General features: G+C 45.0%; 1 protein-coding gene across 5 annotated transcripts in view; it reads right to left on the reverse strand.

Annotated features, from left to right (window-relative positions):
• The window catches only part of GAK (cyclin G associated kinase), a 652499-nt gene that overhangs the window by 564902 nt on the left and 70648 nt on the right, over window positions 1–16949 (reverse strand). For all 5 annotated transcript variants that reach the window (XM_033916764.1, XM_033916747.1, XM_033916757.1 and 2 more), the window contains one exon: window positions 14251–14310. In XM_033916764.1, the coding sequence (XP_033772655.1) occupies window positions 14251–14310 (60 nt within the window). The remainder of the gene's footprint in view (window positions 1–14250; window positions 14311–16949) is intronic.

Here is a 16949-nt window from a genome sequence, read left to right on the forward strand (position 1 = left end):
AAAGAAATATTGGATTTACAGAAGGCTAGAGACTCTTGAAATCACCAGACAAAAAGGTAGGAAAAATGATTTTATTTTCAATTTAGTGATCAAAATGTGTCTGTTTTGAGAATTTATATCTGCTGTCTATATTTTGCACAATGGCCCCCTTTTACTAAACCGAGATAGTGGTTTTTAGCGTCAGAAGCTATGAGGGGCATTCAGCGCAGCTCCCTGCGCTAAAAACCCCTATCACGGTTTAGTAAAAGGGGAGGGGGTATATTTGTCTATTTTTGTATAGTTGTTACTGAGGCGACATTGCATATTTTAAAGTCATCTGCTTTGACCTCTAAAAAAATCCTCAAATGCAAATGATAATTAACATTTTCTCTGCGTACAGTGTGCTTGCGTTTTTAAAAATGTTATTGTTGGTAGATCATTTTGACTTGGTCATTTTAAAAGTAGTTCGCAAGCCAAAAAAAGTGTGGGCACCCTTGATGTAGACCAGGGGTGGGCAACTCAAGGGCTGGAATCCAATCGGAGTTTCAGGATTTCCCCAATGAATATGCATGAGATCTATTTGAATGCATTGCTTTCAATGCATATTCATTGAGGAAATCCTGAAAACCCGATTGGATTCTGGCCCTTGAAGACCGGAGTTGCCCATGTCTGATGTAGACTAACAAAATGGCCTTCTGGATCCATCTGGTGATCGTAGCCTTGGAAGCGGGTGCGCCTCGCTTAGACGAATGAGTCAGCACAAACAGATGGTCAGAGAGCTAAAACTCGTTGGTGACCTCTAGATAGCAAAGAAGCACTCTTTTCACATCTAATTTGAGTAAAATATACTATTTCCTATAACCTGTAGGTTGGGACACAGGCAAATGAACCTCCTAATTAACATGAAATGCCGACACCACCTTCGGCAGAGAGGGAACAGTGCGCAGTGAGATCCCAGTCTCTGAAATCCTGAGGAAAGGCTCCCGACAAGAAAGATCCTGGAGTTCCGAACCATGCTACGCTGACGTGATTGCTACCAGAAAAAATACCTTAAGCATCATGTCCAAGAGGGACGCCTTTTCCAAAGGCTTGAACGGAGTCTTGGTGAGGCCTCTGAAAACCACATTGAGGAATGGTGGTCAAATGTGGAGAGCACCCTTCAGAAATCTGCCGACGTCTGGGTGAGACACAAACGAAAGTCTACAGTCCAGGGCTCTAAAACAAGAGAGCCCAGCGACTTGGACTTGAAGCGAAGCCACTGTGAGGCCCTGATCAAGGCTCAGTTATACGAAAGCCAACACCACTGATACCGGAGCAGAAAATGTGTCCACACATTCTTGGACATACCAGTGCTGGAAAGTCCTCCACGTCTTAGTGCAAACAGAAACTGTAGTCAATTTCTTAAGACCTGAGAAAGGTGACAATGACCACTTCTGAATGGCCATTACGCTCTAATGTTGTGTGTTCAATAGTCATGCTGTAAGAGCAAAGCGAACTGGATCCTCCATTCATACTGGACCCTGTGAAAGCAAGTTGAGATGCATCTGCAACTTGAGGCAGTGATCTGTTTGAAGACACATCAGATCTGCGCACCATGGTCTGTAAGACCAATCTGGAGCCACCAGAATGACTCTTCCCTAATATGCCGCAACTTTTTGAAGGACTAGGCCTATTATGGGACAGGAAGGAAAAATATACAACAGGACTCCATAAGGCCATGGATAGACTACAGACTGTTGCTTCCGGGCTCGGATCTTCGACTGAAGAATCAGTCTGTTTTTCTTGTTCTTCGCCATCACAATAAGATCTAAATGAGGACGACCCCAGCACTGAACATTGACCGAAGACAGCGTTCATTTTCCCAGATTCAAGGTCTGTCTGGAAAGAAAGACTGCTTGAACATTGTCCACTCACTCTGAGAGCACCTGGAGAGGACGCTTCACTCAGTGGAACAACTCCAGACCAGGAGATGTACTCTTGGTGAATCCCTGGTGATTGACATATGCCACCACGGTGGCACTGTCAAAGAAGACTCTGGCCGCCTGACCTTCTAGTCTTCTGTGCCTTCTAGTAGGCGGAGCTTTGGGAAGGATGGGCCAATCCAGACTCATTCCGTCATTGGCTGTCTGCCGGACAGGCGAGTTTGACTCCCGTCTGTCCGGCCAACTACACAAAGGTACGGGGAAGGGGGATGGGGGTGTCGTGGGGGTCGGCCAGGGGGGTCGTGGGTCGGCTGGGGGGGAGGTCGGAGGTTCTTGGGGGGGGCGGTCGTTGGGGGGAGTGGGGGTTTGCGTCGAGGGCAGGAGGGCCTGGGATCCCTCCTGCCCGTAATGTAGTGCGGGGTGGGGGTAGGGGGTCGCCGTGGCCAGGAGGGTTTGGGCTCTCTCCTGGCCCGAACAACTAGCGGGGGGAGGGGGATCGCCAGGGCCAGGAGGACTTGGGCTCCCTCCTGGTCCTATATTGTCGGGGAGTTGGCGGGGCAAGAGGGCTTGGGCTCCCTTTTGCCTCGATCGTGTCGGGGAGTCGGGGGGGGCAAGAGGGCTTGAGCTCCCTCTTGCCCCGATCGGAACCGCCAAGAGGAAGCAGCAGGACACCGGTAGGAGCTTCTACATTATGGGGGGAGGTCGGGAGGCTGTGGGGGTGCGAGCGGTCCTTTGGGGTGGGGGTGCGAGCGGTCCTGCGGGGGGGTGAATCGGATGTCGGGGGGGGAACTATGTAAAAAAAAATTTGTACAACGCGCTCACTCGTATAACGCGCAAGGGTATGCGCGGTATGTAAAAACCACATATAACGCGCGTGTTATATGCGAGAAAATACGGTAAGTCCCGGTTGTTCGCCTTTCTTGCTGGCTTTCCTCATGGTTTGGCGCTCCTGGCGACCCCCTCATGAGTTGCCAGTCCCCAAGCCTCGTCTCGGTCATCCTCTTCCTGTGGTGTGTCTGTTTCGTCCTCAACCTGTTTCCCCATTTTCAGTTGTCCCTCTGGATTCCGTTGTTCTCTGTTAGTCCTGTTTGCCAATTTCATTTGTGCCCTAGGCCCCTGCAATTTGTCCTTAGGTCCTTTATCAAAAAGCCCCCACTCAGTCCGGAGCCCTCTTTTACAGTGTCCTTGGCCCTGGTCCTCTGCATTGCGTCCTTAGGTTCTTTTCCCAAAAGTTCCCTCTCAGTCCCGATCCCCTTTTTACAATGTCCTTGCTCTATGTCCATGTCGCTGGGCCCCTGTGTTGCATCCTTAGGTCCTTTTCCCAAAAGATCCCATTTAGTCCCCAGCCCTCTTTTACACTGTCCCTGCTCAGTATCCTTACTTGATACTTTTGTCCGATGTGTCAGATCGACTGTCGGCTTTCCCCTCTTCCTCAGTTTAAAGCCAAATCTATGGCGCCCTGGACGTTGCGTGCCAGCATCCTCGTCCCAGTCATTGCATAAAGTCATCTGCCTTGACCTCTTTGAAAACCCGCAGAATATAAATGATAGTTAAAATTTTCTTTGCGTATAGTGTATTTTTAAAAAATTTTATTGTTGGTAGATCATTTTGACTTGGTCATTTTAAAAGTAGCTCGCAAGCCCAAAAGGTGTGGGCATCCCTGCTGTAGAGCCATTTCTTGTATGACTGGATAAGCTATATTTATCTCAAAACTCACCTATTCCGAGACCAAGACCCTTAATGCCCCTTTTCAATCTTCCCCCCGTTCTGATCTACTCCCCTCCCCCATCTCCCTCCTCTCCCCCCTACTTCTCTCCTTGCTGTTCGCAACTCTATGATCAATTCGATATGTAACCACTTGTAACTACTCTCGCCTTGCTGTTTGCTACTCTATGATCAATTTGATATGTAACCACTTGTAATCTCTGTCTAACTAATGTGAACCGCCTAGAACTCTTCGGGGTATGGCGGTATACAAAAATAAAGTTATTATTATTATTATTTTTTTGTTGTTTAAATTCATGCAGAAATAAATGGCTAGATTGAACCTAATGACTTCATTAACGCATTTCCCTTTTATAAACCTATATACCATTTGAAAGAGGGCAAATATCTAATTATTCCCTTCTAGAATTGGATACTTCTTAAATTTAGTAAAAATATTCTGGCACAAGTTTCAAACCTTAAAAAAGGAAGTCATATTGAGCACTGATAAATAATAATAATTAACTAATAAAAATAGTACACATTTAGGGCTGCGATAGCAGTTTTAGCATGCGCTTAGCGCGCGCAGAATTGCCATGCACACTAGACACTAACGCCAGCATTGAGCTGGCATTAGTTTTCCCACGTAGCGTGGAGGTTTGCGCTCGCTAAAAATGCTAGTGCACCTTAGTAAAAGAAGGGGTTAATTTTCCGCACCACCAAATTTCCCCATCCTGCCCCACCCGGCTACTTTTTCATGTCGCCCGGCTGGAAAAAATTTCTGGCGAGAACACTGGATTTGGCATAATACTGTTTTATGTTTAAAAAATTCAATAAAGAATATTTGAACTAAAAGAAGAAGGAAAAGAATGGTCCAAGAGTTAAGTCAGAAGTGTTTATCCCCTCGAATGATCATCCAAGATGGCAGTCATGACTGACATGTGCGGCGGAGCTCCGCATTAGCATTGCTTCGGGGGGGTTTTCCTCCCCTTGGTCTGACCGCACAGAGCCAGACCACGACTAAACTATTTACCTAAACTTCTTACGAAGTTAAGTTTCTTCTCGGGCCGTTACTTGCCTGATTTGGAAATTTCCTCCTGCTTGTCATTGGGCTCTGGAACGGTTTTCAGCATGGAGAAGCACAAGGGTGCCTCTCAACTTGGACCTTTGGCAGTCGGAAGCACCAGAAACCTTGTGCAGATGACGTTAGATGCTGGGCTGATGCGGCAGCCACAGGAAACATCCCAGACTTCAGAGGGAATGCCGATTGCATCGGCAGACCTCAGTTTTGATCGGGCTTCTTTGAGCCCGATCCAGAATCAGGCTCCTCTTCAGCCTGGGAGTGGGTGTGATGCAGAGGAGGCAATCCAGTTGATGAGAATGACTCCACAACTAGTAACATAGTAGATGACAGCAGATAAAGACCCAAATGGTCCATCCAGTCTGCCCAACCTGATTCAATTTAAATTTTCTTAGCTATTTCTGGGCAAGAATCCAAAAGCTCTACCAGGTACTGTGCTTGGGTTCCAACTGCCAAAATCTCTGTTAAAACCTACTCCAGCCCATCTATATCCTCCCAGCCACTGAAGCCCTCCCCAGCCCATCCCCCACCAAACGGCCATACACAGACACAGACCGTGCAGTCTGCCCAGTACTGGCCTTAGTTCAATATTATTTTTTGATTCTAATATTATTTTCTGATTCCCCGGAGGAACAGCAGGGGGAAGGAGAGTTGGAGAGACAGACCCTAGCTGCAGCCAGACCAACGGTGCCCAATTCAGAATCAGGTGAGATCTTACCCTTTCTAGAAGAACAGTTTGGAGAGTTAATTAAGCCTGCTAAAGTTTATATGGAGGATTTATGGAAAGTCATTGTAAACATGGACTCCAACCTCAAAAAAGCTTTGACTATGGTACGTTCTGACTGTGCCTCAACTTCAACTCAGGTCAATATACAAGGGGTAATGATAAAAGAACAAAGCAAACTTAATAAAAAGCACGAAGAACAAATTTCTCAAATAAAGATCTTGTAATTGGAAACAATTAAAGAAAGATCTTCCATCCAAAGAAAATTGGAACATATGGAGAACCAACAGGAGAGATATAATTTAAGGTTGCTAAATTTTCCTAAGTCACCTGTAATTTCTCCAGTGGAAATGATGCGGAAATATCTAAGAGAAATCTTGTTGATTCCAGAAGAAAATTTACCTATAACAAAAACTCAGTATATCTCAATGGGTGTGAAAAAAAAAAAAAAACAAGCTGCTTCCACCCCGGGTGAAGGAGTGGCAACACAGAAGAATGAATTGGATTTGACTTAAACTTCCTTGAGAATTCATTAGAAGTTATTACAGAGAGAGCCATCTTAATTGTGACATTGGCCTTAGAATTTGACCGAGATTTAATCCTTCATTCATATTACAGGCACATGAATGATACCTTCTTTGGCTTAACAATTAGGTTGTTTCCTGATATTTCTAAAGAGACACAAAAACAAAGAAAAGACTTATTGGTCTATAGACCAAGGGTCATGTCACTAGGTGCTTCTTTCATTTTGAAATTTCCCTCGAAATGCTGCGTCTCATTTAAGGGAAAAAGTTTCTTTTATTTTTTGAGCCTAAGCAATTATTGGAATTTATTGTGGCTAAAGAAGTGTGTGGGGGGGGGGGGGGGGGAAGAGTAGTTATTAGTTCAATGGCTGTATCATCAATCTAATTGAGTGGCTGTTTGGGATTTAAAACAATGTCTCCTATTCTGTCTTATTAATCATTTATTTGTAACATGACAATTTTTCTTTGTTCTTGGATCTTAATTTTGAGGACTAAATAACTAAATAATTTTCCTTTATTGTATAAGTCATTAATTGACTGTTTAATTTGTATCTAATCCTCGTGCAAGTGATTTAACTTGTATAATTATTATTATAATTTACAATAAAGAAAAGAAGGGTCCACCTGCCTCAGGGCCCACCAGACATGTTAACACCTCCAAGCCTTCGCATAGATGGCCACTATGGACGTCCGCTTGGGGTGAAGCAACATGGAAAGCACCGCTGAATAACAGTCCTGGCTAATTAAGACTGCGCGCTCAAGAGTCATGTTGTAAGACCAAAGTGGCCCAGATCTTGCACTGCAATCAGACTCTACAAGGAAGACTAAGGCCCCGAACCTGCTGGAGCAAAACCAAGTCAGCATACTGCGGCTGTGTCAGCTAATCGGACACCACCAGAATCACCAGACCCTCGTGGGCCACTTGTGCATCTCTACATCATGGGTCAAGGAGGGAAGACGTAAAAAAAGATCCTTCTGGATCCAGGGCTGAACCAGAGCATCTAGGCCTTTGCTTCCAGTCTCTTGCCAACTGAAGAAATGATCGGCTTTCTTCTTGGACGCCGTCGCCTTGAGGTTGAACGTGGACATCCCCAATGATCCACAATGCAAATGATTGCTCTTCGAGAGAGTGACCACTCTCTGGGATCCAGCATCTAACTAAACTACACTAAAGCTTAACTTTACATACCTGGTCATCAACCTAAGGAAGCTCAACTCGGTTTACAACAATTAGATAAAAACTAAAGAAAGTTTACAATAATTAAAGTAATAGCAAAAGTTTCAAAGAGATTAGTTTCCAAAATGTTTAGCAAAAAGAAAAGTTTTTAGAAGTTTGCGGAAAGATTGGAAAGAACTGGGGCTCCTCAGAATTAAGGGAAGTTCATTCCATAGTTGAGAAAGTTTAAAAGCCAGAGATGAAAGGGAGAGTTTAAATTGTTGTATGCCTCTTTCAAAGGAAAATCTGTAAGCATTCCATAATAAGGGAATCAGGGGAATAAAAATGCCATATAAAATTTTGAAAGATATGCAGGCACATTTGAACTGAATTCTAAGATAAACCAGGAGAAAATGAAGACTCAGGAGCAAAGGGGTCACAAGTTCCTGGATGCTGTAGGTGATTGTTTCCTGGAACAACTTGTCAAGGAAAATACGAGAGGAAACACAATTCTGGACTTAATTCTAAATGGAATACGAGGACAGGCGCAAGATGTAGAAGTAAAGGGGACGCTGGGAACCAGTGATCACAATATGATCCGCTTCGACATAGATGAAGGGGAGAAACATCGATCCAGAACGACAGCCACGACACTGAACTTCCTTCACTGTAGCGGTGAAGGAAGCGATCAGAGACAAGAAGACTTTGTTTAAGGAATGGAAAAGGTCAAAAACGGATGAAAACAGGATAAAGCACAAACAGCATCAACACAAGTGCCATAAAGCAGTAAAAGGGGCCAAAAGAGACTACGAGGAAAAAATAGCCAAAGAGGCGAAAAACTTCAAGCCTTTCTTTCGATACATTAAGGGGAAACGACCCGCAAAGGAAGCGATGGGACCATTGGATGATAATGGAGGACAAAGCCATCGCCAATAAACAACACATTTTTTGCGTCTGTATTTACCAAAGAGGACATACACAACATACCAGAACCCGCAAGGCTATGCGCTGGAGGCGAAGACGGGAAGCTGGCAAGATTGACGGTCAGTCTAGAAGAAGTATGCAGGCAGATTGTTAGGCTTAAGAGCGACAAATCCCCAGGACCGGATGGCATCCATCCGAGGGACATTAAGGAACTGAAGGTGACTATAGCTGAACTGCTTCAACTAATAGCCAATCTGTCGATTAGATTGGGAAGGATTCCGGAAGACTGGAAGGTGGCAAATGTTACGCCGATATTCAAAAAAGGTTCGAGAGGAGATCCGAGAAACTACAAACCAGTGAGTCTGACTTCGGTACCGGGAAAGATGGTAGAGGTGCTGATAAAAGACCGCATCATTGATCACCTTGACGGACACAAACTGATGAGGACCAGTCAGTACGGCTTCAGCAAAGGACAATCTTGCTTGATGAACTTGCTGCACTTCTTCAAGGGGATAAACAAGCAGATAGACAAGGATGACCCGGTCGACATTGTATATCTGGATTTTCAGAAGGCGTTAGACACGGTTCTGCACGAACTACTTCGAAAAATTAAGAGCCATGGAATAGAGGTGAAATACTCACGTGGATTAAAAACTGGCTAGCAGATAGGAAACAGAGAGTGGGGGTAAATGGACAATACTTGGACTGGAAGAACGTCAGCAGTGGGATGCCGCAGGGCTCGGTACTTGGACCTGTGCTCTTCAACATATTCATAAACGATCTGGAAATGGGTACGATGAGTGAGGCGATTAAATTTGCAGATGATACGAAGTTATACAGAGTAGTGAAGATGCAGGGGGGATTGTGAAGATCTGCAACGTGACATAACCACGCTCGAGAAATGGGCAGCAAGATGGCAATATGAGGTTCAACGTGGATAAGTGTAAGGTAATGCATGTTGGTATCAAAAATCCCACACATGAATACAAGGTGTCTGGGGTAGTACTAGGAGAGACCCCCTCCGGAAAGAGACCTGGGAGTACTGGTCAACCAGTCAATGAAGCCGTCTGCACAATGCGCAGTGGCATCAAAAAGGGAGAACAGAATGCTAGGAATGATTAAGAAGGGGATCACAAACAGATCGGAGAGGGTTATCATGCCGTTATACTGGGCTATAGTATGCCCTCACCTGGAATACTGGTCGCCATACATGAAGAAGGACATGGTACTACTCGAGAGGGTCCAGAGAAGAGCGACTAAAATGGTTAAGGGGTTGGGGGAGTTGGTGGGGGAGTTGCCGTACAGTGAGAGATTAGAGAAGCTGGGCCTGTTCTCCCTTGAAAAGAGGAGACTGAGAGGAGACATGATCAAAACATTCAAGATAATGAAGGGAATAGACTTAGTGGATAAAGACAGGTTGTTCACCCTCTCCAAGGTAGAGAGAAGAGGGCACTCTCTGAAGTTAAAAGGGGATAGATTCCGTACCAACGTAAGGAAATTCTTCTTCACCCAGAGAGTGGTGGAAAACTGGAATGCTCTCCCGGAGTCTGTTATAGGGGAAAACATGCTCCAGGGATTCAAGACAAGGTTGGACAAGTTCCTGCTGAACCATAACAAACGCAGGTAGGGCTGGTCTCTGTTAGGGCACAGGTCTTTGACCTGGGGGCCGCCGCATGAGCGGACTGCTGGGCGCGATGGACCACTGGTCTTACCCAGCAGCAGCACTTCTTATGCTCTTATGGTCTGCTTGGACATTGTCCACTCCTGCAATATGCGCCTCAGACAGTGCCACTAGATGTTTCTCCGCCCACCAAAATAGCAGCTGAGCCTCCACACTCAGAGAGGGACCCTATGTCGTCGTCGTCCCCCGACAATTAATGGAAGCCACCACCGTAGCATTGTCCGAGAACACACGGATGGCTCGATGATGGAAACAACTCTCGAAGAGGAGAAGGACCAGCCGAACTGTCTGCAGTTCCAGGCGGTTGATTGACCACTTACACTCTGAGGGTGCCCACTGTGGCTTGTACTCGAACCACCTTCTCGGGGCGGCTGTGAGGTGAATCTAGAAAATGCTTGGTCAGAGGAGAGAGAAACTCCAATTTGTAACCATCTCGGAGAACCTCTAGAATCCAGCGGTTGGAGGTGATGACCTCCCATTCAGCCAGAAAGACCCACAACCACCCCCTAATGCGTGGAGGGGAAGACAGCGCCCTGGCATCAAAATCTGCTGATGGTAAGACCCGCCAAAGTATAGTCTGACAGATGAGGAGGTACGACGACCAGTGGAAGGGCCCGAGTACGGGCAAGAACACTGAAAGGGATGAAAATTAGAATGCGCAGAAGGGCAGGATCTGCTCCCAGGCAATGCCTTGGATTTACGATCCTGAACACTGGCCAAAAGGCCACCCAGACCCTGACCGAACAGGAGCTGACCCTTAAAGGGCAACTGGTTCAGCCTTAGAAGATGAATCACCAGCCCATTGACAGATCCAGAGCATCCTGCGAGCCAAAACAGAATAGGTGCTAAGCTTGGCAAAAACATTCAAGATGTTGAACAGGGTATCAGGCATGTAATCCACTCCGGAGATGAGACAATCGAAATCCCAAAGCACCACAATTTCAGGATCATGGCACAGTTTGGAGTGGAATGCCCGAGCTACAAAAGAGGCTTTGACCCCAGCCACGGCCAAATCAAACAGAAGCTTAAGGATAAAATCCACACATTGGTCCTAGGCATCCTTCAGGACCCCCCCAAATCACTAGGGAGAGATATGCACCACCGAAAAAATCCACCTTTGGAGAAGTAAAGTGCTTGTTAAAGCCATCTGCCATGGGATAAAGCTGTGCCATGGCTCAAGCACATTTCAAGGGACTCTCAGGAAGTCTTCCAGATATCCGTAAGAATCCAGACAACATCAGGATGATCAGGAAAAGAGGCAGATTGTGGCCTCTGGTCATTCATAAGGGAACATTCAGCAGAGACTGGCTGGTCCCTCTGTAGCTTCAATTTCTACAGAGAATCAGATATTAAATCCACAAGGTGTGCTGGTGTGCAAATAGTGGGGTCCTCCCCCAAATCACATGCTCTGCACCGGTCCGGATCCTGGAGATCCGCTAGATTCACCATATCTTTGGCTGCCGTAGAGCTGCCCTGAGAAAACATAGGAATGGAAAGTGTGTCTGGCACAACTGCAGGCCCAATCAACTTACTTCCCGGGATTCTTGACCAGTGACATCAATAGCAATGAAATCCAAATTTCAATTCTTGGAGGAAAACCAGGTTTGAATAGTGGTTCTTGGTGATGAGGGATATTCCAGCAGGCAGATTGCACAGAGGGTGGGATGCAACCAAAGTACAGTGATCAGGGTGCTTAAGAAGAAGGAGACAGGGGGAACACAGGATAGACAGCGTTCAGGTCAACTAAGACAGACAAGTTACAGACAAAATTGAGTGTTGACATGCTCATCTCTTGGCAATAGGAAGCTGACATCACCTCAGTTGCTGAAAGAGTGGCAGGCCAAGTGCTCAGCCATGGTTAGTACAAGCACAGTGAGGTGTAGGTACCCGGAATTTGGTTTGAGGTTGTAAAGCTAGGTAAAAATCGCTACTGACTGTGCAGCAAAGAAAGCGAATGGCATGGGCTGTGCAATACGGCAAGTGAACAAAGGAAACTTGGGAGAAGGTATTTAGTGATTAGAGCACTTTCTGCATCTTGGGTGATCAGTGCAGAACATATGTACACTTCTCCCACCGTATACACGGGGGTTAGGGACAGAGCTGGCCTGCGATTATTGAAAAACTGTGAATAACTTTTAGGGCTGACTCTGAACCACCCCTGCTTCCCTCCTGCATCCCAGACCTTACCTGGTCTAGCGGTGACGCGGGGCAGGAGCAATCTTCCTATGCTCCTGCCCCGTGCAGAGCCATAATCAAAATTGGCTGCCGTAAGTTCCTGTTGTAGTCTCGTGAGACCATAGGAACTCACGGCTCTGCACAAGACAGGAGAATAGGAAGATCGTTCCTGCCCCGCATCACCGCTATACCACCAGGTAAGGTGTAGGGGAGGTCCAGGATGCAGCAATTCACTCATAAAAACTAGGGCGAGGTCCGTGGCAAAAACACACAAATACCGAATCCGAGGGTACTAAACCCACGGATTCGGAGGGAAATGTGTACACAGATATCCAGGAGAATAATTCAAGTCTGAATGCCTTAACCTGTCAGTTAAGCATTCCACAAAAAGTCATAATATGGGGGTGTATGGCGGCAAGTGGTGTTAGTCGGCTTCACATTGTAGAGGGCATGGTGAATGCAGTGAAGTGCACTGAAATCATGCATAAATGCATGTTGCCTTTAGCAGAGAGCTTGTTTCCTAAGACGTTGCATCATGTCATCGAGCAAAAACTGTACTCAAATGGATGAGAAAGAAAGGAGTGAAGACAATTGATTGGACGGCTAATTCACCAGATCTCAATCTAATTGAGAACCTGTGGTACAAGCTGTTACTGAAAATATCACAAAAAGTAAACAAAGCAAGAGTTGATTGTGTCACTGATTAAAGCCTTGAGTATGATTATCACCCATGAGCATCTAATGAAGCTGGTCCACTCTATGCCCAAAAGGTGTCAGCTTGTTCGCAAGAGCAAAGGCTGGCCAATCAAATATTGAAAGCAGTTGACAGGACAAAACAGCCCTCTTCAGGGATAACTACAGAAATAAAAGTAAAACCAATAGCAATCCTATATAATAAAAGCTTACCGGTGCATGCGCATTGAAAACATCGTGATCCCTGCCGCTGTAGTGTGTGATCCGTGGCCGTGTTCCATTTTAGAACCCGGCGGCAGGGAACATCCTGGTAACTCCCCTCCTCCCGCCCTTACTCATCAACCGCTAGAGGAAGCCAGCCATATTCGACGGCTTGAGGAGGCAGAGCGATGCTGGCGGCGGCTGGCGGGAGGAGGGCTTTTTGCAGCGGTACTGGCGGCGGCTGCCGGGAGGAGGGCTTCGATCTGCTGAGGGTTGGGCGCTGCTCCAGTGAGGATTGTGGCCGGCTCTACTAAACTTCGCAGCCGCACAGCACCTCAGTAGAATGTTTCCTCTGACGTACGCGATCGCGTCAGAGGGAACGTACTTCTGAGGGGCAGAGCGCCTACGAGGTTCACAAAAGTCGGCCACGATGCTCACAACGCTGCATACTGGACCGGGGAAACAGGTAAGGGGTGCTGATGGAGCAGGGAAGAGGTGCTACTGGGCCGGGAGAGCAAGGAAGAGGGACGGACAGCAGGGAAGAGGTGCTACTGGGCTGGGAGAGCAAGGAAGAGTGACGGGGAGCAGGGAAAAGGTGCTACTGGGCCGGGAGAGCAAGGAAGAGGGACAGGGGGAGCAGGGAAGAGGTGCTACTGGGCCGGGAGAGCAAGGAAGAGGGACAGGGAGAGCAGGGAAGAGGTGCTACTGGGCCGGGAGAGCAAGGAAGAGGGACAGGGGGAGCAGGGAAGAGGTGCTACTGGGCCAGGAGAGCAAGGAAGAGGGACAGGGGGAGCAGGAAAGAGGTGCAACTGGGCCGGGAGAGCAGGGAAGAGGTGCTATTGGACCAGGGGAGCAAGGAAGAGGGACAGGGGGAGCAGGGAAGAGGTGCTACTGGGCCGGGGGAGAAGGGGGCTGGGAGGAGGTAAAATTGGTTTGGAGCTGGGGCTGAAAATAGGGGACATGTGAGGGAAGGAGGCTTTACTAGCACCCATTAATGTAACGGGCTTAAACACTAGTATAACAGAATATCTTACTAAAGTTTAATATCATACAGCTATACGAGTGCAATACATTAATATTACCAATGTTCAACAAAATTTCTCTGGACTGAAAATTTATTCAAATGCACTCCTTTATCAAATATACATGTACAGTAACTGAACATATGATAGTGGAATGGAAAATTAAATAATACATAAACGCATCAACCAAGTCAAGTGATGCAAGACTGTTGCATATCACTTGTATGATCAATTGTTTGCAACTTCCACAACATAAAGAAGCTTTTTCTGACTAAAGCATCAGTCTGATCTCTCATTGACAAATCTTTATCCAATTTAACCCCTAAAATTTTGATTGTAGGGTTAACTGGGTATAAAATGTAGATGAAAAACTTTCTGCATACACAATCTCCAAAGATTAATTTGGTATTAGTTGCATACCTATCAAGTACAAATAAGATCCTAAAAAATTCCCCAAAGGATACCATAAAACAAACTTCTTGAATGATGGCTTTGTTCTTTTCTTCTTCATTGGAAAGCAGCCTCTAAATAGAAACAGAACAGGAACAACATAAATAAGTAAAGAGCTAAGCAAGAAACCCCAATTTATCTAACTAAAATAAAGGTGGGAAAACTTTTCTTGCAGAGGGCCACATTAGTGATTTTTATCCGGATTAGGGGCCATGATCAATCTTAGAGCCTCATACTCAAGTTTCAAATTTAATTAAAAATTTGATAAATCGCAATATCATGATTCAAAGTGATACACAATTTAAAAATGGGGAAAACCAACTACATTCTGATTGCAATAAGACATGGACAAAAACAAACCAAAATAGAAGGAATGCAGGTAGAACTACAATAAATTAAAGAAAAGAAAAACAAAAAAAAGGTAAAAAACAAAAAGTGGAGGCCTCGTGAAAGTTTCATGTTTTGAATGCGTCTTTGTACAGCCAACATTTTAGTGTTCCTTTGAATCTATTAAGGATTTTTTTCTTCCCTAATATGAGCCGGCAGTGAGTTCCATATTTATGGAGCTGTAACCAAAAAAAATGTATCCCGTCGTGTGTTTTTAGAACAGAAGAAAGATTTTTGTCCTTTGATCTTAAGGCTCTTAAGGGAGTGCATGAAATAAGAAATCTTTGTAGAAATAAATGGGGCTTTAGCTGTTAATATCTTGAAGGTTAATAAGGTTATTTTGTATGATACTCTGTGTGTTATAGGTAACCAGTGTGCTTTCTGAAGGAGAGGTGTTACATCTGAAGGAGAGGTGTTACATGATCAAATTTTTTCCTATTAGTGATGATTTTTATTGATTGAATTATTTGTAATTATCGTAATTCTTTTAGAGTAATTCCCTTGTATAACAAATTACAGTAATCCAATTTAGATATTATCAATGAATGAATTAAGATGTTCAAGGAAGCTGTATCGAGAAACGAAGCTAATGATCTGATCATACAAAGTCTATAAAAACAACTTCTCACTACTGCGTTAATTTGTACTTGGTAATTGAGATTCTAGTCCAGGATACCAGTTAACCCCTAATACTTTGATCTTAGTGACCTCCTGAAGGAGAGTATTATTGATGGTGATCAGTGAGCTGAGCTTTAGTCCTTCTTTCCAGGGGGAAGAATATGATTTTTGTTTTGGTGACATTCAGAGCTAATTTATTATCATTTAGCCAATCAGCAATTTTAGATAATTTATTGATGATTGATATTTTTTCAAATGCCTCCCACCAATCACCTTCATTGTAGGCAGGAGCTTCAAAATGTTACAAATATAATTCCATTCCTCCTCTCCATTTTTGTTTCCTCTTCCTCATTTCCCCTCTTCAAATTCCATCTTTTCCTGTTTTCCCTTTTTTTATATATTCCATATCTTTTTTATTCAGTTTAATAGGTACAACTCTCTGAGTCAAGTTCATTACATAGAAAATAGAAGCAGTACAAGGTACAAATCTAAAACAAGAATTACATATTTGTTTTTCTCTTTTCTATGCCATATTTCCCCATATTTTATTATTTACAAAGCTGTCCATAACAGTTCTTTATAAATTAAATTAATAAAACTGAAAATAATTTGCCAGATCATGTTTCATGTTTATTAAAATTTGATGCAAACACTTTATAATTTCAAACCAAATTACATATTAAAAATCAGGGGTAACAAAAAAACACATAATTATACATACAAGGTAGAGCACATTAAACATACAATAGAGACCAACTAAAACCAAAAATGTAACTGAAACTTTATCACATGGTTTTGGCCAAAGCCAAACGCTAAACTTTGGTTGGGCGAATGAGAACCAGCAAGGTACACACTGGGGATTGTTAGAGCTTACAGTCTGCTAAACGAACGGGAAATTATTAGCTTCCAACTCCAAGAACTGCAAGCATCGGCTGACAACTGGAAAAGCCATTTTAACAAGGACCTCAACAAATCAGTACTGATTTAGTTAAATGTCCTTTGATATAAGAATTTTGTGAGAATATATAAAATCATGACTGTCGGTTTTTCACATTTACCTGAACAGTGCACAAGAGAAAGCAGCATTGTGTATCCTATATAATAAAACACTAGCCACGCAAACGCACTCCTATCTGCGTGCATATATGATCCGTAGGTCTGTGGTCGCAGGAGTGCGCATGCGCGAGACCCCAGCCATCTTCCCAATGAGGCATTTTCTTTTTCCCTCAGCCATTGAATTCAATTTGGCTGACGCGGTCTTTACATTCGCCGTTAACGGAATTCAAAGTGCTGCAAGATTCCTTTTCTTTCACGGACCTTCGCAGTTAGTGCTTCCAGGACTTGAACTCAGCGCTGGACTCCCTGCTCTCTGACGCTGGCGGGGAACAAAAGGAGCCGCGGCAACACCTCGCGGGAAGGGAAGCCCAACAAAACAGTCCAGTCGCTACATTTTTCGCGATCCCGACTCAAAACCTGCCGATTCCAGCAGCATGTGCAGCACTCTACACACGCTGCTTCGAGCCCTTCTACTGCCCTGATTTGCTCTGCCGCGTCTCTGATGATGTCATCAGGGACGTGCCAGAGTAAATCAGGGCAGTAGAAGGCCCCGAAGCAGCATGTGTAGAGTGCTGCACACGCTGCTGGAATCTGCAGGAAGGTAAGGGGGGGTAGGGGAAACGTGATGTGTGGGGGAGGGAATGCTGCTGTG

Source organism: Geotrypetes seraphini, chromosome 1 (genome assembly GCF_902459505.1).
Source record: "Geotrypetes seraphini chromosome 1, aGeoSer1.1, whole genome shotgun sequence".
NCBI classification, from domain to species: domain Eukaryota; kingdom Metazoa; phylum Chordata; class Amphibia; order Gymnophiona; family Dermophiidae; genus Geotrypetes; species Geotrypetes seraphini.